This window comes from Engraulis encrasicolus, chromosome 17 (assembly GCF_034702125.1).
Source record: "Engraulis encrasicolus isolate BLACKSEA-1 chromosome 17, IST_EnEncr_1.0, whole genome shotgun sequence".
Classification (NCBI taxonomy): domain Eukaryota; kingdom Metazoa; phylum Chordata; class Actinopteri; order Clupeiformes; family Engraulidae; genus Engraulis; species Engraulis encrasicolus.
This window is the reverse complement of record NC_085873.1, coordinates 28,254,594-28,274,608: the sequence shown is the minus strand read 5'-3', so window position 1 is coordinate 28,274,608 and position 20,015 is coordinate 28,254,594. Positions and strand designations below refer to the sequence as shown.

Below are 20,015 nucleotides of genomic sequence, written 5' to 3'. Positions count from 1 at the left end.
AGAGATAGGGACGAAAACGCTGCCGTTTTTGGTGTCGACAGGAGCCGTCCTCACCAGAAGGCCAGCCTCTCCCCCCCTTACCTTTGTCCATTGTTCAGGTGTATGGTAGCTGGCCAATGGCTTGGGAGGGTCACATTTTGCCTTTTTTTAGGTAAGAGCAAAGCCATGGAAGTAAGAGTTAGGCTAATTACTATTCACCTCAGTGTTCCATTTTTACACAAAAGATGGCGTCTCATGGAGCCTTTAACACACACATCGCCATTGACATAGTTCCAAAATAGTTCCAAGAAGTGAGCACCGAACACAGAAAGTGCATTAAAGGTAAATGTAATTAATTTCTCTGTCCTCTTTGCTTGTTATGTAGTGGTTCTGTGTTAGCCTGAAGTAAAAAGAAAGCTGCCTTCTAGAAGTATTTTAATCCATGAAAATCATGTCATCACTCGACTTCCTGTAAACTGGTTGTCATAACTCTGAATTCCATGGCTCTGGTTAAAAGTAGTGTAGCTGGGATGGGGTTGGGCTAGGTGGATTGGGGGATGTGGGTGTAGGGTGGGTGTCCTTTTTTCCCACTGCACCCCTTCATGGCAGAGGAACAGGTACCTTACCTGGCTCACCTCCGCTCTTACCTGTGTGCACTCGTCTCGGTGTGTTGTTCTCACCTGGCCATGAGTAGAACCTTGTTACAGACAGGTGGGAGACAGGCACAGTGAGGCAGAACCAGGATGGCGGGGTGCTGGAAGCGCACGGAGGAGGGGATGACGACGGGGGCCCCGGAATGCACGGTAAGGAACTTTAATGTATGGATCCCTCCGTCGCCGTGTGTCACAGCTGGCTTAACAGCTGGCTTTGGATGATAGAACTGTTGTAGTTTGTGTTGTGCAGGTAGTTTTAGGGATAGCAGAGGAACTTTCCTAAAACTTGACTGTTGTATAGTATCAGTAAAATCACCATTGAAACGTGTCTGGTCTGGTGTGTAAATGTTATCATTTATATGATATTCTAAAAGAAAGCATATGATTTGTAATGGCCTCATGCCCATTTGGGTTCTCATAACTGGAGCACTAAATATTAAGTGTGAATGATATTCAACACAGCACTGTATATTGTCTGATGATTACAGGGAGTAATATGATATCCAGCTGATTCATTAAATATACAGTATTTGACACTTATTGCATGTGTAATGTTAATTCTTGACTTGTGCATTACAAATTCATAATGCAGTAATTGGATGGGTGGATGGATTAATGGACTAATTAAAATGATTAATTGATTTATCATATTTTTTTAAAGGTTATGGGCCAGACTTTCCCAAAGGTCTCGAAGTTTCTTCCCAGGGTCTTTTGGGGCTGTTTGTGCGCCACTGTGATTGTCCTTATTGTAGCAGTCAGTGTTTACACCCATCTAGGCTTCTCGCAGCACGAAAGAGAGGTGAGAATAACATTAATTTACCTGGTAAATAACTGTATGATCATTGTAAATAATAAGATGTGCATGTTTTGGCTCCTGACTTTTTGTTTTTAGTGTTGTTTGTCTGTGTGTGTGTGTGTGTGTGTGTGTGTGTGTGTGTGTGTGTGTGTGTGTGTGTGTGTGTGTGTGTGTGTGTGTGTGTGTGAGGTGAGGTATTTGTTTACTATGGCAAACAATGTCACTGTGAGACACTGAGTCAGTAGCCCTTTGATACAGATCAAATTGCTGCCGATCCACTATTTGCTGAAAAAAGCCTCAACTACATCATAACAACACTGTTATAACATTACCGAGAGTCAAACAGATTAAGAATGGATCTTAATCATTTTGATAAGCTGGTAGTAGAGCCTCTGCATGAAAACACTCAGACTTAAAGGTGCAGTATGTCATTTTCTAAAATCATATCACTAATTTCCCTCACTTTCCATCACAAATATGATCTTTTCATGAATATTCACTAAGTAATAAAGTAGTCTGACCAAAGTACAATGGGTTTTCCAGCCAAATATGTCAATGGCTGGTCATTTAAAATGACAGACATGGAGAGGATCCAGCTATTCATATATGAAAAGTGTACATTTCAATGCAATAATGAATACTTAGAAATGGATAGTAGCAGAAAATATGAATGAAAAAGATCAAATTCAGGAATGGACAGCACAAATTATGAAAATAAACTACTAAAAAATTACTAATTCTACCTTTAAAAAAACACACATACACAAGATCCCTGCGCCTCTTGACTAGTATGTCCTGTAGTCTGTTAAGCAGGTCAGAATCCTGGGCCCCGACCTTTCCGGAGTTTTCTTCAATCAATCTGCACTAGTGGACAAGCAGAACAATGTCATCACCTATTCTGTGACGTCCCAGGACAACCTTACCTCCACCGTGCTCTTTGACATGAAGCATGTAAGCCCACCTCAACATATGCTTTTTTAAAAAGATATTTTTAGGGCGTTTACATGTTTAATATTCAGATAGTGTAAAGAAATCACGCTCTCTGTCCATTCCACCAACAAACTTTAATGCAACGTTTCGGTCATCCGACCTTCTTCAGGTCAACTTTACCCTGAAGAAGGTCGGATGACCGAAACGTTGTATTAAAGTTTGTTGGTGGAATGGACATTGTGCAGGATTTCTTTACACTTGAATGACAACCCTACCGGGGTAATATCCTACACACCTGCCCAACCTCAGAGGTGTGCAAAAGCGTCTTCTTGAACTAATATTCAGATAGGACAGTGCAGTGAGATAAAGACAGGAAATGAGTAGGAAGACAGAGTTGGGGAGGGATCTGGAAATGACCTTGAGTCATAATCGAACCCGGGTCCTTGGTGTGGCGCGTTAGCCTAGTAAGCCACGGCGCCCCAACATGCTATGCTATTTTCTACCATGCCGACCTGTCGACACCTCCAGAGACAGATGCTGATATTAATCTGAAGTTATGTTGAAATCTCTGGAATGCTGCCACATTCTACACTGTCTCATTTCCACTACTGGAATTCCCTCAGTTCAATGGGGTCATGGACATATTGCATGTGTCTGTCTATGAATTGGGGCTTCTCCTTGTTTAAACTCTCCAAATGGAACTATGGTAACACTTCCAAATAAGGGGCCATAATTAACAGCAAAGTAGCTATAACCTAATACTTAAGTAAGGGTTAATAATCATTACTTAACGCCATATTAGACACATATTAATTGTTATTAATGCATATGCTGAGCATTAGTAAGCAGTTACTTAACTATTAGATAACAATAGCATATTATTATTTAACTAATAGATAAGTAAGGGCACAGTTAATAGTTAAGTAGCTATCAGGTCATACTTAAAGGGACAGTTTGGTCAATTTCAACATGCAGTTGTAATGCTCACACTACCCTGGACTTGTAAGTGCCTGAGATTTTTCTTTTTTTCTTCAGCCGTTTCCGAGATCCTGGTCATTGTAATGGGGGCAGCTCTTTGTTTACATTTCAAAAAAAACATTTTTATTTATTCCCAAAAACATCCAAAAGGTTATAAAACATCAACAGACAACTAGCAAACAGCAGTACCTTTTGGGAAAATATTTGGAGTTGGCCTATGTTTCATTTTTAAAAAATGTAAACAAACGCTGCCCCCATTAGAATTGCTCATATCTCGGAAAAGGCTGAGCCGAAAAATGTGGCATCACCAGGTACTGACAAGTCAAGGGTAGTGTGAGCATTACAACTGCATGTTGAAATTGACCAAACTGTCCCTTTAACTAAGGACCTTAATTAACACTTACTTAATACAAAAGTAAGGCATATCTAATGATTAAATAATACATAAATATTGGGAATTGGGACCCTTATAATAGAGTTGGCTGAGGATAACTAATGGTTAATTAATGGATAGATATTGGTGTTTGGGACCCTTATATTAGAGTTAGCTGCGGATAACTAATGGTTAATTAATGGATAGATATTGGTGTTTGGGACCCTTATAATAGAGTTGGCTGCGCATACCTAATAGTTAAGTAATTAGTCTACTGTGACGTCTAGCGTTCACTCGTTCAAATCACTGTAATAATGGCAACAGGAGCCATTATATAGCAAGCATTGGACATACACTTCTCAATGATGGTGGGGTGATGAGATGTAATTTGTTCATATACCACTTATTAGTTTTAATGGTAAAAACCCTACAATAAATGCAAAGCAAAGCAAATGCAAGCAAAATGCAAGCAAAACTAAACCAATCCTACATTTAGGCTGGTTTATCAGGCTACAATCCTTTGTGATAATTAAGTTAATGTCTGAAAATTGAAAAGTGTAGTGCATGATGGGTACTCAATCTACAGACAATATTTCGATATTATTTATTCATTAGTTATACCTTACTTTTGTATTAAGTAAGTGTTAATTTTGGTCATTAGTTAAGTATTACCTAATAGCTACTTAACTATTACTCTACCCTTACTTATCTATTAGTTAAATAATTTTTATGCTATGAACTTGTAACACAAGGTAATAGTTATCTAATAGTTAAGTAACTGCTTGCTAATGTTTGACATATGCATTAGTAACAATTACTATGTGTCTAATGTGGCGTTAAGTAATGATTATTAACCCTTACTAAAGTATTAGGTTATAGCTACTTTGCTGTTAATGATGGCCCCTTATTTGGAAGTGTTACCGGAACTATTTTAATATGATTTTATTTTGACATATGAAAAGAGAGAGAAACAAAGTTTCTCTGACGAAGGCATTCCAAGTTAAAATGTCTATTATTTTGTCGTACAGGTCCTACATGGACATACTAAAAACAAAGCCAATGCATAGCGCTGTAAGGCCTTCTTCAGGGCAACAAGGTTATTTTATAATGCATATGTTTTGATTGTTTATATTTATTTATAACATTCAGGGATTGGTGTGCTACAAGCCAGACAACTATGGCACCTGCTTCCTACGCCACATGGAACGGCCTGATTATGACAACGTGAACTCACTCCTCAATATGTCAGACCAACAGGTAAGGTGCCGGTGGTGGATGCCTTCGAATAAGAGTCACTATGAAAATAAAGGTAGTGATGATACACAGGGCAACTGTTTTCAGCAGTGTTGCTCAAGAAGTTCTGATGGAATGATTATACATGTGTTGCTGCTCCAGATTCTCTTAATGAAATTGTTATATTGATTAACAGTCCAAACATCATCTTATGGAATTGTTACCCAGAAACATTCCTTAATAGGTTGCCCTATGTTTTGGGACAATGTCGTTTCAGTTTCTACTTAATGCCTACTTCTGTTGACTAAGAGTGTAGGCCGGCGTTTGTTTTGAGCACTCTTGCTGTTCTCAATACTTTGGCGACATGTTAGGCGACAACTGGGCTTTTTTATTTTATTTTTTACAATTGTCTTCAATAGATAACACTTTATAATAACGGTCACTAAAAAGCTTTATGACTACTTTGTAAATAATGTAGTAATAATCAGCAAAACATTTACAAATGTTTGTAAATTAGTAAGAAATAGGCCTACTACAGTATGGTAACACAGGAGAGGCAGTACTGGTGCAGTGGTACTGGAAATTGGTCCTCCAAAAAGCAAAAGAGATGAAACCACTGGATACAGAGGTGTCTGGCAGGCCAACACACATCAAACTCATTTGGCAGCAGCCGATTCCCATTCCGCTCAGAAGCCGTAGTTTGGTTCTTACTCAGTTAAAAAAACATTTGTAAATGTTTTGTTTATTTAATTAGTTCTTTAAATCTGTAATAATGTGTTAATAAAGGTCTTAGGGGACTGTTATTCTAAAGTGTTGCTCTTTAATAAGCTCTTTTGGTGGGAAAGGTTACATGGTGCTATTCAGACATGCCGCTATTCAGACATTGATGTCTATTGTCTGAATACTGGCACGTTTCCCGCAGAAATCTGCTATTTCTGTGGTTTGTGCTACATTGCCCAGGCTTTGTTTTTTCAGTCCAGGGAGAGTGCATGCAGTAACCCTAACCCTGACCCTGACCCTACGGCATATCTGGTGTCTGAATAGCGGTATGTCTGAATAGCGGTATGTCTGAATAACGGTATGTCTGAATAGCGCTTGCCCCCCGGTGGGGTTAGGTGGTCACTTGCACTCTAACCATCTAGGTGCTCACAGTCCAGGGCTGAGTTTCTCAAAAGAGAAGTTGTTAGCCTGTTAGCAACTTCGGTAGTTGCCAATGGGAAAATGCATTGAAAGCAACGAAGTAGCTAATGTAGTAAGCAACTTTCGTTTTGAGAAATTCACCCCAGGACTGTAGTCTGTAGTAGACAGTAATAAATAAGCTGGTTCACTTCAGAGAGACTGGGCCAAGGATGACTGGACCACACAGGATACGTTTTCTGTTATTTTACTGTAGTGCAAGCATGACTAACGCTTTGATGGAAGTGCGTCTTTTTCAGTCAAACTGGACGAAAAATGAAAACACAGTAGAGTGGATCCTTCAGCTGTGATTCGGTTCCCATCGTTCACTTCTACAAGTAGGAGCCGTTCAAATGAGTTGATTTGTTCACGAACAACACAACCAGGGCTCTAAATGAACACCAGCCAACTGCTGGTGAAATTTCAGTTTGGCTGGTAGAGAACACCAACTTACTAGCCACTTTGACCCATTGGTGAGTGTGTGTTTGGCTAGTGTGATTAACATCTACTAGCCATTTTGGCTGGTGATGAAAAAAGTTACTTTAGGGCACTGGTCACAACACTACAGTGACAGCCTGTGCTGTACTGACTGCCTGTCTTCACTCCGAGTGACCTGACTCTTGGATGTGAGAGGAGACGAGGGGAGCTTTGCCGTTGCGTTGGTTTGGGCCTAAATTCCACAGCGCACCTGATCCAATTCCTCCTCTCACCCCCTCTAGGATCTCGTTTCAGGACAGAGCCCTGGGCTGCACAATGGCAACTCTGTTGCCTCATTCCCTTGCACCCCTCTCTCTCTCTCGCTCTCAATCACTCGACCACTCTCTCGTCCGGTCCACCCGCTTTCTCTCTCGTTCTTTCTCTCTCTGAACCACTGGCGACAAAAAAGAAGGAAAGACAAAAAAAGAAGGGGAAAAAAAATGAAAGCTCTGCCATTAAAGGGATTGGGACAACTGGGGTGCCTCAGTAGAAGGGTGTGTGTGTGTGTGTGTGTGTGAAGCTATTATCAAGTCGAGTGTGTGTGCGTGTGCGAAGCTATTATGAAGTCAAGTCATGTGTGTGCGTGTGCGTGTGCGTGTCTGAATCTATTATCAAGTCAAGTGTGTGTATGTGTGTGTGTGTGTGTGTGTGTGTGTGTGTGTGTGTGTGTATGTGTGTGTGTGTGTGTGTGTGTGTGCACGCATGTGTGAAGCTATTGTTTTGACATCTTCCACAGTCTTCTTAACACAGGAGTGCTGGTAAGTCGCCTTCTCCTGTTGAATGTTTTTTCAGCGTTTTTGTTTGCTTTTTTGTCTCTGAGAAATCACAAATGCTGGCACGTAGTCAGACACCTATCAGATCAGCTTCAAGGCGTTAGAGCAGTTGTTCACAAATGTTTTCTTAAGGGACCCATATTTTGCTGAACGAAAGGTCATATTACCAGGGGCGGGGAACCTTTTCCATTTGAGGGACCACTTCAAATTCATCCAAGGGCCGTAAAAGTCCTCCCAGGGCCGTACTATGAACACAAACCAGGATTTCCCCCTGCACTTAACTGAACGAAAGGTGTTCATATCACACACATGCACTTCCTTGTGATAACTTATTTATTTAGATAGATTTTTAATGTTGAGCTTTAATTTTGTTGTTTTGTCACACATAAATGTAATGTTTTTTGAGTTATTTAAAGGGACACTGTGCAGGAAATGGTCAAAAAAGGTACTGCAACTATGCTGCTCATTGAAACTGGGTTGGCTATCGCCAAATTTGATATTTACATGAAAGTTTACTAGTAATAAACACATATTTTCTGGTATGGTCCAAGTAGAGTCATTTTTGCAGCTAAAAATGGCTATTTTTGGAAATTCAAAATGGCGGACCATGGAGAAGAGCCCCCTTTTCATATATGAAAAGTGCAATTTTCCCAGTCATAAATGAAAACTTTGAATTTGATGGTGGAATTGAAGTATTCATGAAAAAGGTAACATTAGTGAATGGGCAGCATGAATTCTGGAAATAAAAAACAAAAAATCTCACACAGTGTCCCTTTCACATATTACTTACTACGACATGATCAAACCCCTTAAAATCAAGGATGTTTGGCAAACCTCTTGCAGGGTCCTGACCCCCAGGTTGGAAGCCGCTGCTTTCGGGGACAAGTCCACACAGTCTGTTCACATCAGACATTAAGTCTGAACTGCTCAGTGTGGCCACTTTACCCCAAACAAAGCCCATTGAACTCAAGACCCAGAGATGGCTCCGATTTTTTTTTTCTCCAATGTGTTTTCTTAATGGTACAAAGAACCATTGAGAAGGAATAGGCATTCATTTCCACGGTCGCTCAAGCATTGCTCCAACTCAAATAAGGCTCCACCTGATCTTGCAGTGGAGTAAACGGTGTAATTACTAATGGCTACTGAGCAAGAGGGGCAACATTTGAGCTCCGAAGCACTAAGGGGTCCCAACAACAGATGCCATTATGTAATCGGGGGGTAATATGGTGTGTTCGCCACCACAAGTGTTGTGTATTGTGTTATAACTAAGTTGCTCTGGATAATAATGTCAGTTAGTGTCAGAGTTATGTAGGTCCTCTTGGCTCCAGAAACGTGACGTAAAATGTTGGGCTTTATTTCTCACAGGTCAACCAGTTCTGGCTGGTGGGGAACGACACGAGACGACAGTCCGAGTTCTTGGGGGTCCTAGCAGGCAGCCAGGTGGACACCTCAACCCTACAGGAGCCCGTTCAGGACCTCTGCCAGCAAAGCACCATATACTGGACCAGGAGAGCAGATGGTGAGAGATCCCATCTAGAACAACAGCAATTTTGCCACCCTGTTTATGAGTTTTTATTAGAAGTGTAGTCAATGTTGTAATAGTAATTATTTTAAGTAATATTTATTCAAATAAATGTTATTATTTATCAATTATTGATTACTTTAATGATTACTAATTTGACGTTTATTCGTTCATTTATTAACTATTATTAATGTGTTTAACTAGTTAACGAAGTGTTTGAGATCAGCTAGTCCTGTATCCATCCCTTAATGCTTGTAGATGTTCAGAGACTGAACTGACTGACTGACTTCAGAGGGTGAAAATCTCACAGTAAACCGCAAATGTGGGTTCTTAAAGAGGCAAAATAGGCTACTTACGGGAAGTGGTAAACCTGCCAAAAGATAGCCCACAGGTGTCATTTCAGTTAAGAAAATGAGGACTTCAGGCTCTTGTATTAGATGATTTACCACTACCTCAAGGTTAAGTTCACCTGGTTTACTACTGAGCCAGTTTCTTGGAATATTCCCAGGTGTGGGATTCATTATTATCTAAACATACATTATGGTTGCCTATTGTATATTATGGTTATTAGATTGTACAGTTTTTATTTCAAAATAAGGATTTTGAGTCGTAAAAGCCCTTAGCCTACGACTGTGGCCTTTTTATGTGTTATGGGAGATCACAGCACATTGTCTGGAGCTGGTCAACATCAGTCAAGTAGTTCTTGCCCTATAATTCAAGCCCAAGGCCTTTCCAAATGTCACCTTAGTCATATTGTACCCTGAAACAACTTCCAACATGACATCTTGACATTATACCATTTTTAAATTACGGACGGAGCCTTCTTTATAAGCCGGATGGAACTGGAGATGTGTGTTGCATCATCGGTTCCGAGCAGCCTGCGACTGAAACTCAACCCCAGAGTTCCTGGCAAAGTGACCTTTCTGCCTAACCGATGCAGATGACAGGACCTTTAGATCTAATCCCCCTCGAGGCACTCCGACTGCACTGAGGTCCTGGCTGAGAAATAGCAACAGAATGAGAGTATAGTAACAGAATGACATGCCACTTTGGTTATATTTGATACAATATAATAGCTTTATACTGTCCAATTCTTCATAAATTTGAATTCTCGAGTAATGGGAAATTATTTTGCTCAAAAATCTCCAAAGCTCTGAAGATTTTCATTAGGGTTTGGTTGTCAGGAAAGGTTAATTTTTGGTTCACGCCACATTAGTTGTTGGTTACAACATTGTATGCATATGAAATAATGCTGTACGTATAAAAAAAAAAAGACTCCGCCCTCTATCCACAGCACCAGGGAAATAGAATAGAAAGCCTTTATTTTTCATTATACAAAGTATACTGAGATTTGAGAAAATGACTGAACCACTATCAAACTGAGTGATTGAGTGACTAACATGAGTTGGAGTGCAAATAACATTGTATAGCCTATGAAAGGTTGGAACTGCATCCCACTTTAAAGTTTCCCGCTTCTGTCCACAGGTCCAGGAAAGCAGCGTCTGATTTACTTCTGCATAGACATCTGCTTCCCCAGCAACATCTGTGTGTCCGTCTGCTTCTACTACCTGCCGGAATGAAGAAGCACTGAGCTTCTGGGCGCCATGACACCAACCAACCACCCCACTACAGCTGGAAACAACACAGATCTCCTCCCTCTCTCTCTATCTCTCACTCCTCTACTCTTTAAGCATCCAACCACCAAAAAAAACGACTATAAAGAGAAATGAAATCTTCACACATATCCATTCACGGATACACAAATCCACATGCCCAGGCCAAATCCAAAGACACATGTATAAATCCAACTCCAAACACACACACACACACACACACACACACACACACACACACACACACACACACACACACACACACACACACACACACACACAGACACAGTATGTACCCAAACATTAAATGGCACAGGGATAAACACACTCATGCACTCTGAGACACTCACACCCATCTGACTGGTCTAAAGATCGACATTCCACAAGGGGAAAGAGAACAGAAAGAGTCTATCAAATTATCTCCAAAACACTCATCATGATCATCATCATCATCATCACATTTCCATCCAGAGGCTTTTTGGAGAAGTGCTTGGAGCACTTTTCATCACAAAAACTCGCTCCTGCCCCTGTCCCTGCTCCTACTCACGTACCCTGGAATCCAAACCTTGATGATTAACAAGATTAACAAGAAGGGTTTTTTCTATTTGACTCTATTCAGTCTTGCAATAAATAAAGCACCATTATGAGGTATTCTTTCTAATCTGGTTCTTGTCTGGGATCGACCAAAAAAGTCAGAAAGAGAGTGTGCACTAACAAGTCAACATGTGTTTGTAAATATTTATTTGTCATAAGGGAAGGGGAAGGGAGGGTTGCTTGTATTAAGCAGAGCTAGATTCAGGTGGGCAGGTGTACTTTTGTTTTGTTTTCTTAAAAAACGATTTGAATAATAAATAGTTTTCATGACCAAATTCAGCAAACACATTACACAATGATTCTTCACCATTATTTTGTGAAGTACTCTATGTGAATAAATGTTTACAATTACAAGCCATTCCACCAATAAGTCATGTCTTACAGTCAAGGCCAAGGCGGTTTTAGTCATTTGCTAGCTTGACTACAGTTAAACCATTGAAAATTGAACTGAAATTTATCTTGCATGTGTGTGTGTCATTACAGGTGAGACAAAATAGCTTAACGAGCATGATCGCCCAAATGAGAGAGAGAGAAAGAGAGAGAGAGAGAGAGAGATAGAGAGTGTGTGTGTGTGTGTGTGTGTGTGTGTGTGTGTGTGTGTGTGTGTGTGTGTGTGTGTGTGTGTGTGTGTGTGTGTGTGTGTGTGTGTGTGTGTGTGTGTGTTTAGCCCAGTACGCTGTCATTGAAAGCGAGGCACACCACAGCCTTCTGATGGCCACTGTACTCCCTCTTGATCTCTCCCGTCTCCACGCTCCACAGGCGGGCCAGGTTGTCAGAGGACGCTGCAGGGAAATGGAATAGTTATTAACACATCAATATAGTGTATTTCAACCTTGGAGTCAGGACCCGACGTGGCGTTCAAATGGGGTCGACTGAAATGTGTAACAGTGTAAAAAAGAATACTCCTGACAAATACTTCCAGTCAATATAACATACATTTTTTGCTGCGAAAAAAATAAACGTATAGGGTCACCAGCAATGTGTTGTCATTCTGAACCCTTGTTATTCCCCCAAAGGAGCATGGCAGCCATATAATGACAGCTTAGAATGTGACTTCGGACTTCAATCGTCTCTGTGCTGCTGTGTGCCTTTTGTACCGGTGACAATGTACTGGGAGTCCCCGGAGAAGGCGCAGTCCCACATCCAGCCTCTAGAGGTCTCCCCTGGGTTGTTGCTCTTGATACTCAGCTCCGTCATCAGGGAGAAGTTAGACGTCCTCCAGATCTTACAGGTCTGGTCAGCTGAGCAGGTGGCCAGTAGCCTGTGAAGAAAAGGTTTTGAAAAGTGAGAAATAGGAAGGTCAACAGAATCTGCGTCACATAAAAACTCACCAAAAAGCAAGCGTCTGACTGACCAACATAGCATGTGCAGTTGCTTTCATGTTCAAATTGTCATGGCAAGTCTTCTCCAAAAATGGCCATCAGTACAATAGCATTACATTTTACTTACTAATAACATATAAAGCCTTTATCTTGATATTTCACTGGTCGGCTCTCTCCAACCATGCAAGACAGTGCCCTAGAAAGTGGGTTTGCACCTAATGAATCGTTATAGCATTTAAGGGGCACTGTGTAATATTTTTTAGTAGTCTATTTCCAGAATTCACCCATTCACAAATGTTACCTTTTTTCACAAATACTTACCAACACCATCAAATTCAAAGTATTGATTATGACTGGGAAAACTGCACTTTTCATACATGAAAAGTGGGATTATCTCCATGTCTGCGTGGTTTTCATGTCATATGACGGCCCTGACCAAAGCTGTAACCGGCCCTGGGGTGCATTTCTCGACAGCGTTGATGTTAACTAAGTTAGCAACTTACTTGGTTGCAGTACAATTTCCCATTGGCAAACTACTAAGTTGTTAACTGGTTAGCAACGACGCTTTCGAGAAACGGGGCCCTGGTTAAATGTGTAATGCAATGTACTACAGAGGGGTGCTGTTCTCAAACATATTCAAGATGTAGTAGGTCACTCACGTTGAGTCGGGACTAAACTTGCAGCGTAGGGAGTAACGCTTGTGAGCCGGGATCTTGGTCTTGGGAATGAGCTGTGTCACCTCGTCTCCCATCCCCCCTGCCATGTTCCACACATAACAGTTCCCCTGTATAGGTCACACAAGACAGACACAAACACATGAGGATGCAAAACGTAATACTGGGGTACATTTCTCGAAACCAAAGTTGCTAACTACGTTAGCTACTTTGTTGTTTGCAATGCAATTTCCCATTGGTAACTACGGTACCCAAGTTGCTAACTGCTAACAACTACGCTTTGGAGAAACAAACCCCTGTACTACTCACTCACAAAATCAATAATTCTGTACAAAAACTTGGTCATGTATGAATTAACACAACACATTCAAGTTGTATTCATTCACATACAAGTTATGCAGAACTCTTAAGACTCTCGATGTCTAAAAAATGAGCACAGTCACGTGAGTGGAGAATGCATACATATCCCAAATAAACAATGGTCACAGGAGCTGAGTAAAGGTATGGACATTTATTTTCTCCTTTTCATATGTTCACACGTCACACACAAGTCAAAGGTATTATAAGCAGGGATGCACCGATACCGATATCGACCCAGATACTTGACCATTATATACTCATACTTGTACTCGTCAAACACTTGCCAATACCAGGCACCGATATTGCTATAGTATATTGATATCTTAGCACTTTCCATTGACATGAAAGCAGCATTGGAAAGAAGCGCCGTCTCATACATTTACTAACATTTAATACATGGAAATGGACAAGAAAAATATCACAGGTGGAAAAAAACAAGGCTGTGCATTTATTTTCACTGTATGTTGAGGATAAAAGTATTGGCATCAGTACTCTGTACTGGAAAGTACAGGCCTTAATGTACTCATACTCGGATCAATTTTCCCCTAATAAAAAGTGGTATCGTGCATCCCTAATGATAAGGTATTCATATTCAACCACCAAGACAATGAACACCAAAGGGGTGTGTGTGTGTGTGTAACTGATAGATGTCCGCAACACTGTTAATGCTCCCAGTTGTTTATTGGCACTTAGTGGGTGGAGACACTGACCGAGCTGTTGACTGCAGCCATGTAGCTGGCGTCCGGGTCTATGTGCACCGAGTTGACAGACACCTCTGGCTCAGGGATAAGCTGCTCATTGTGGTCCGTCTTCAAGTCCCAGATGTGGATCACCCCACTTTGGTCCCCCACAATCAGCTCAGCCTACAGAAAGAAACAAGAGGGTTCAAAGTCGTAATACTAGTCATAATATAGTTACTTAATAAAGCTACTTTGACATTAAGAACTACATGCAGGGTTCCCACTCTAATGCAGATAAAAAATTCCATGATTTTCCATGACTTTCCAGACCCAAAACACAGAATTTCCATGACCAGTTCTGTAAAAAAAAATCTGTTTAAAAGTGTGAAAACTAAACATTGTCTTCACCGACATCGAGCCATCGCCAGACTTCAGTCGCCTCATTGCATTATAGAATGATGCACATTACAGCGCGAAACCAAACCGTCTCTAGTGAGGCGTTGTAGTATAACCAGTAAGACATACCAAACAAAAAAGTGTATGCTTTTACACAACTGTTCAGAAAATTCCATGATATTCCATGACCGTGCATGCAAAATGGTAAAATTCCATGATTTTCCATGACTGGAAAATCTTTTATGAAATTCCATGATATTCCAGAAATTCCATGACCAGTGGGAACCCTGTACATGGATAGCCACAATTAAGAGTATGTAATTTTTTAGAGAGTGTAATTTTTCAGTAGTTGATGTCAAATGTATGCTGCCCATTCACACATTTTCATGTCTTTTTCAAGATGGCTGTGGTTAAGGAGAGCCAACAGTTGTAACCCTTCTGCAGGCGAAGGCCAACCACCCTCTGCACTCAGGCGAAACGCTAGTGAATTTGAGACACCTGCTCACGAAGTACTCTCAACGTGGTGGGAACGAAGACCATCCTCATTAGGGAACACCAGCATAGTCTCTTGTCATTCCCCAGCAGCACTGTTCAAGTGCCCCAAGCAGTTTCCTTTATTCTTTTTTAAGATATTTTTTTGGTCTTCTTGACCCCACCTGCAATAGTACCCGGGTCGGCCGTATAGTAAACGATTGCCCTACCGTTTGGCCACAGTAGGGCCGGCCCAAGCAGTTTCTACTTGTAGCAAAAGCATCTCTGATGTTTGTCACCGCCTCCATCAATTTCTAAGTATGCATTATGACTCGGAAATGTACACCTTCCATACATGAATAAGAGGGTGTTCTCCATGCCTACCATTTTGAATCACAAGTCATACACATCTTTGGCTGAAAAACTTGCTGAACTTTCGCCAGACCGGTAAATATTTCTGTATTACTTAAAAACTTATATAACTTATACTTATATTTTTGTATTACTTATAAAATATAATGTTGAGATCAAATCTGTGAATGGGCAGCATTACATTTTGAAAATAAATGACCAATAAAATGTGCTACCTTTAAAATAATCACTGTTTTTAACAAAGACAAATATGATAAACTGTCTTCAATTCAATTTGTTAAATCAACAGTCAGTCACCTGGTTTGGGTGTAAGCACACACAGTTGATGGGTGCGTTCACTTGGAAAATTCTTTGGCACTGCAGATTCCTTGACCTACAAAATGAATACAATCAGTCAGTCACATGTTCCAATGCTTTTGCTCACCTAAAAATGCTGTGGTGTAATACAAATGGACATGAATCCAAAATATTCAACATATCTAGATTTAAAACCAGGAAATAAAAGATGACATTCTGAACATTTGTTTCATACTTTGGTGGTTGACGTTTAAGGCCGTAACACACTTAAAGGAGGAAACATATTCCAATTCCTGAAAAAATGGGTGGAAAATTTGAAAAAAAAATAGAACAAAATGTTGATGTCAGTGGTCCGTGGAATTTCGCCTAATTTTTGCCATTATTGGGAAAATGTGTCCTGTGGTGTGACATCACTGGTGTGACATTTCTGTAAGATACAATAAAATGATAAATATTCTGCACAAACATAACCCCAATGCTCTTTCTGCTATTGTTCCTTCAACCCCCACCCCACACACACACTACTACCCACCTGCACCCCACCCACACCCACACACACCTATGCATCGTACAGGCAGACAACTATGATTTCACTGCATGGTTTCACTGCATTACTTGTAATAGTTGTCTGAATGTGACAAATAAATCTCCTGGTATCCTTATATGCTTGCATGATGCATGAAAAATAAGTAAGGATTGAGTAACACAATGCCTATGCATGTCACACCACAGGACATGAAGTCACACCACAGGAAATTCACTGCATTGTGGCCATTTTAATCCTTTTGTATTGTGACTGACCTCCGAGCTCATGCTAACTAGATAATGATATTGTGTTTAACCTTAATACGTGTTTTCACTCATAAAAAAAAACGTTTTTCCTTCCATAAGAGCAGTCACACCACGGGACACCATAAATGAACCTAAGCATTGTGTGACAGAAACATTGCTAACTGGGGTATAACTGGTTAGGAGCCTGTCTTTAAGACCCTTGTAGTTGGCCTTGCAGCTGCCCATCCACAAACCTGACTTACATGTCACCCCACAGGACAAAATGTGTTACGAAATTGAACTTGTAGTTAATATTACTGTATTGAGTTTTTTTTTCACATTCATATTTTTAATATAAGGTTAATATTTATGCAATCATGCCAAATGCTTTATAAATTATTCAAAATGTTCATGGTTTATTTTATAGCTGTATATATTCCAGGTTTTATTAATGTTACAGTCACACCACAGGACATTTGACATATAAACCTTTCCATAAATCTGAACAAGAATGTTTCTTTCAGGGTATATACAGCAATGTTTAAGTCAAATTTACTACCATTTAAATACCCTTTTTCACTACCTTTAACTTAATTTTTTTTACAACCATCACGACATTCCGATTCCAGAATTAACAAGACATCTTTTGTAATTTGTACCTTCTTAACACTACATTACACTTTTGTGTTTTGCAAAAAGACGTCCGAAGGGGAGCAGCGCGATTCCAGAGTTTCCAGATTCCAGCTGCAAAAGTCTGCTTTCTATGGCACGACTCTGCTATGAACTAGGTCAGGTGGCTACTGTTGGGCGAATCACTGGTGTATTGAAAAACTGTGATGGTGAATAAAGAAAGATTTTTTAAAATCAAAATGGTGCAACTCAAAAAAATAATACCTAGTTTTTCAAAAAATAATACCAAATTTACTACTTTTAAGGCCATTAAATTTTGACTTTTTAATTTATCACCTTTTAATACTTTTTAAAACCCTGCATACACCCTGTTCTTCTCACCTGAGACTAATATGAAACATGATGTACCACATCTTCTTTCATTCATATTTGTTTTCAAAAAGAAAAATATCAATTTTGTAGGGTTTTAACTAATGTTACGTAAAAACAGGGCGTCATGTCAACCACCCACTTACATCTTTAGTGCATCATGATTGTACCTTAAAGGGACAGTTTGGTCAATTTCAACATGCAGTCGTAATGCTCACACTACCCTGGACTTGTCAGTGCCTGAGATTTTTTTTTCTTCTTCTTCAGCCGTTTCCGAGATCCTGGTCATTGTAGTGGGGGCAGCTCTTTGTTTACATTTCAAAAATTTTTTTTTATTTATTCCCAAAAACATCCAAAAGGTTATAAAACATCAGCAGACAACTAGCAAACAGCAGTACCTTTTGGGAAAATATTTGGAGTTGGCCTATGTTTCATTTTTTAAAAATGTAAACAAACGCTGCCCCCATTAGAATTGCTCATATCTCGGAAAGGGCTGAGGCGAAAAATGTGGCATCACCAGGTACTGACAAGTCATGGGTAGCGTGAGCAATACAACTTCATGTTGAAATTGACGAAACTGTCCCTTTAATGTTAAAATTAAAATGTGCAATGGAAATTCTCATTGCAATGGCATCTCCTCCACATACGTAGTCAGAACTGGGTTCTACCATCAACTAGTTTTGTAATTGTACCTTTTCCAAAATTCCTTTGTGATGCATTCAAATACACTACACACATGTTGTGTGCCATGCCTTGCATGTCAGTCCTTCAAATATTGTGTATATGACTTGTGTGAGTTTGTAGTCTCTCTAGCTTGTATGCCTTCCTTGTTACCTCAGGTCCCAAATGCGCGCCATGCAGTCCTCTCCACCTGTGTACATCCAACGACCGTCTTCGTGGAAGCCCACCGAGGTGATGTTCTTACTGACGCCGTTGTAGTTTATGACAGGGTTGGGGTTGTTAGAGTTCAGGTCATACATGCGGATGTGCTGGTACCCTGCAACCACATGACCAAAATAATGGTTAAGTCAGCTTTTGTGGACTTGCCCGTGGCTCACTGTGGCACACTGCAGTGTTCTGCTGGGGACCTGGGTTCGAATCCAGCTTAAAGTTGTTCCCGATCCTCCCCCATCTCTCTCTCCCACTCAGTTCCTTCCACCATTTCGCACTGTGTGGTCCAGTAAAGGCATGAAGGCCCCTAAAAATCGTTTCCTTTAAGTTGGCTTTTGTTCAAAGACAAGCAGTTCTTCACTCAACAATTAATTGTAGTGTATTGCTATTAAATATAAATGCTATTGCATACGCTCTCAGCTCCAGTTGGCTGTATTGCAAAGAGAAGAGGAGATGACCCCATGAGTGCTCCTGCACATTTTTACACACTAAATTTGTTTTTACAGAAAGGACAGGACATCCAAGACAACTGAAAGACATTGAAGAAGAAAGACAGCTGTGAAAAAACTGTGGTGCACTTTGCTTGATGATCCCCTCCAAATGAGCCTACCTGCAGCAGCTATCATACTCCTGTCAGGTGTTACTTCCAGAGAATTCACCTGCTGAGTACATGTTCAGGAATACAGCAGTAGTTGTGGGCTAACCACATGAAATATTTGATTATGGTATGCATGCATGCCCAACGCTGGTGATCATATTGCCAAAACAGACTCAAAAAGTACTAGCAACAACGACTGTCTTTTTTCCCAATGATGGTCAACCTGGATTCATTACCTACAATCCAATGCCACATAAAAATGACTTGGCAAGTCCAATTCAACCAGGTGATCACACAGGTTAAGACCAAGACAGGTAAAACCGGGTCGTTTTCAATGTGTGGCACTAGATTGTCGCTAATGAACAGAGGTAGACTTTCACTGACACTTAAGTATTGTACTTGACATGACCACAACTCTTCTGGGATAAAGGATACCGAGTCCTGGTGTTGAACGGTCCTGGTACAGATGCCACTGTGAGCTTGCCAGAACCGGACGGTATGATCATAACCAGCGGTGGCAAGGATCACCGGGTCACTCCCGACGGTGCCTTGGTTGACGTTCATGTTTAAAAAATCTTGTTATCCTTTGTGACCTGCTGCAAAAAACAAAAAAAACAACAAAAAAAACAAGGGAGGAGTTTGTGGGGTTGAAGTAACAAGGACATCACTAAGCAATATGGTGTGGACAAAAGCAAGGCAGAATACGAGAGGCTCTGCAAAAACAATATAGGTTTTCTTACCAAAAGATTAATTCACCGCGTATACTGCTACAGATGAAATAATGGCACGCATAGGCGTGCTGTATTGTTTACGGAATAAATGTCATGTTATCCGAGCAGCACAAGTTGTTTTGCTTTTCCCGAGGTTCCGCAGGTAGTCCTATGAATCACGTTCCGTGCAGAAACAAGCAGCGTGTTCAAATGGTTCCTACCCTAGACTGCTGCACCAAAGAGTCCCCTGCTGATCAGGAGATAAATCTTTCAATTTCTGGTAGTATTATTTTATTCAAACCAATCTGATTTGAAAGCTTGCGTTACGGTTACCCCTTCACTTTCTTGTAAAGTTTATCATTCTATCCCCTTCATTT

General features: G+C 40.5%; 2 protein-coding genes across 3 annotated transcripts; one reads left to right on the top strand and one right to left on the bottom strand.

Annotated features, from left to right (window-relative positions):
• The first annotated feature begins 722 nt into the window (after positions 1-722).
• On the top strand, positions 723-10,717 carry bricd5 (BRICHOS domain containing 5). Its single transcript, XM_063220902.1, has 6 exons — positions 723-782; positions 1,294-1,431; positions 2,230-2,379; positions 4,859-4,966; positions 8,734-8,887; positions 10,376-10,717. Exons 1-6 carry the CDS (start codon positions 723-725, stop codon positions 10,468-10,470), a joined length of 705 nt encoding a protein of 234 aa, XP_063076972.1. The 3' UTR covers positions 10,471-10,717.
• A 514-nt stretch (positions 10,718-11,231) lies between these two features.
• Positions 11,232-19,905, bottom strand: mlst8 (MTOR associated protein, LST8 homolog (S. cerevisiae)). Of its 2 annotated transcripts, none has more exons than XM_063220559.1 (9): positions 19,669-19,905; positions 19,364-19,524; positions 18,941-18,992; positions 18,274-18,436; positions 15,670-15,745; positions 14,164-14,316; positions 13,079-13,203; positions 12,195-12,358; positions 11,232-11,879 (listed from the first exon to the last, which is right to left on the bottom strand). In XM_063220559.1, exons 2-9 carry the CDS (start codon positions 19,490-19,492, stop codon positions 11,761-11,763), a joined length of 981 nt encoding a protein of 326 aa, XP_063076629.1. In that variant the 5' UTR covers positions 19,493-19,524; positions 19,669-19,905; the 3' UTR covers positions 11,232-11,760. The 2 variants fall into 2 exon arrangements, with proteins under 2 accessions (XP_063076629.1, XP_063076630.1); XM_063220560.1 differs by having other exon boundaries at positions 19,364-19,521.
• Positions 19,906-20,015: the final 110 nt, after the last annotated feature.

Bases quoted from the DNA above. Each gene is read 5' to 3' on its own strand.
- bricd5 (XM_063220902.1), top strand. From the start codon at position 723: ATGGCGGGGTGCTGGAAGCGCACGGAGGAGGGGATGACGACGGGGGCC. The intron at 1,432-2,229 runs GTGAGAATAACA...TATGTCCTGTAG, and splicing joins TCTCGCAGCACGAAAGAGAG to TCTGTTAAGCAGGTCAGAAT. The intron at 8,888-10,375 runs GTGAGAGATCCC...TTCTGTCCACAG, and splicing joins CTGGACCAGGAGAGCAGATG to GTCCAGGAAAGCAGCGTCTG.
- mlst8 (XM_063220559.1), bottom strand. From the start codon at position 19,492: ATGAACGTCAACCAAGGCACCGTCGGGAGTGACCCGGTGATCCTTGCC. The intron at 18,993-19,363 runs GTATCCTTTATC...ACATGTACTCAG, and splicing joins CCGTTCAACACCAGGACTCG to CAGGTGAATTCTCTGGAAGT. The intron at 14,317-15,669 runs GTGACTGACTGT...TTCTTTCTGTAG, and splicing joins TGTGCTTACACCCAAACCAG to GCTGAGCTGATTGTGGGGGA.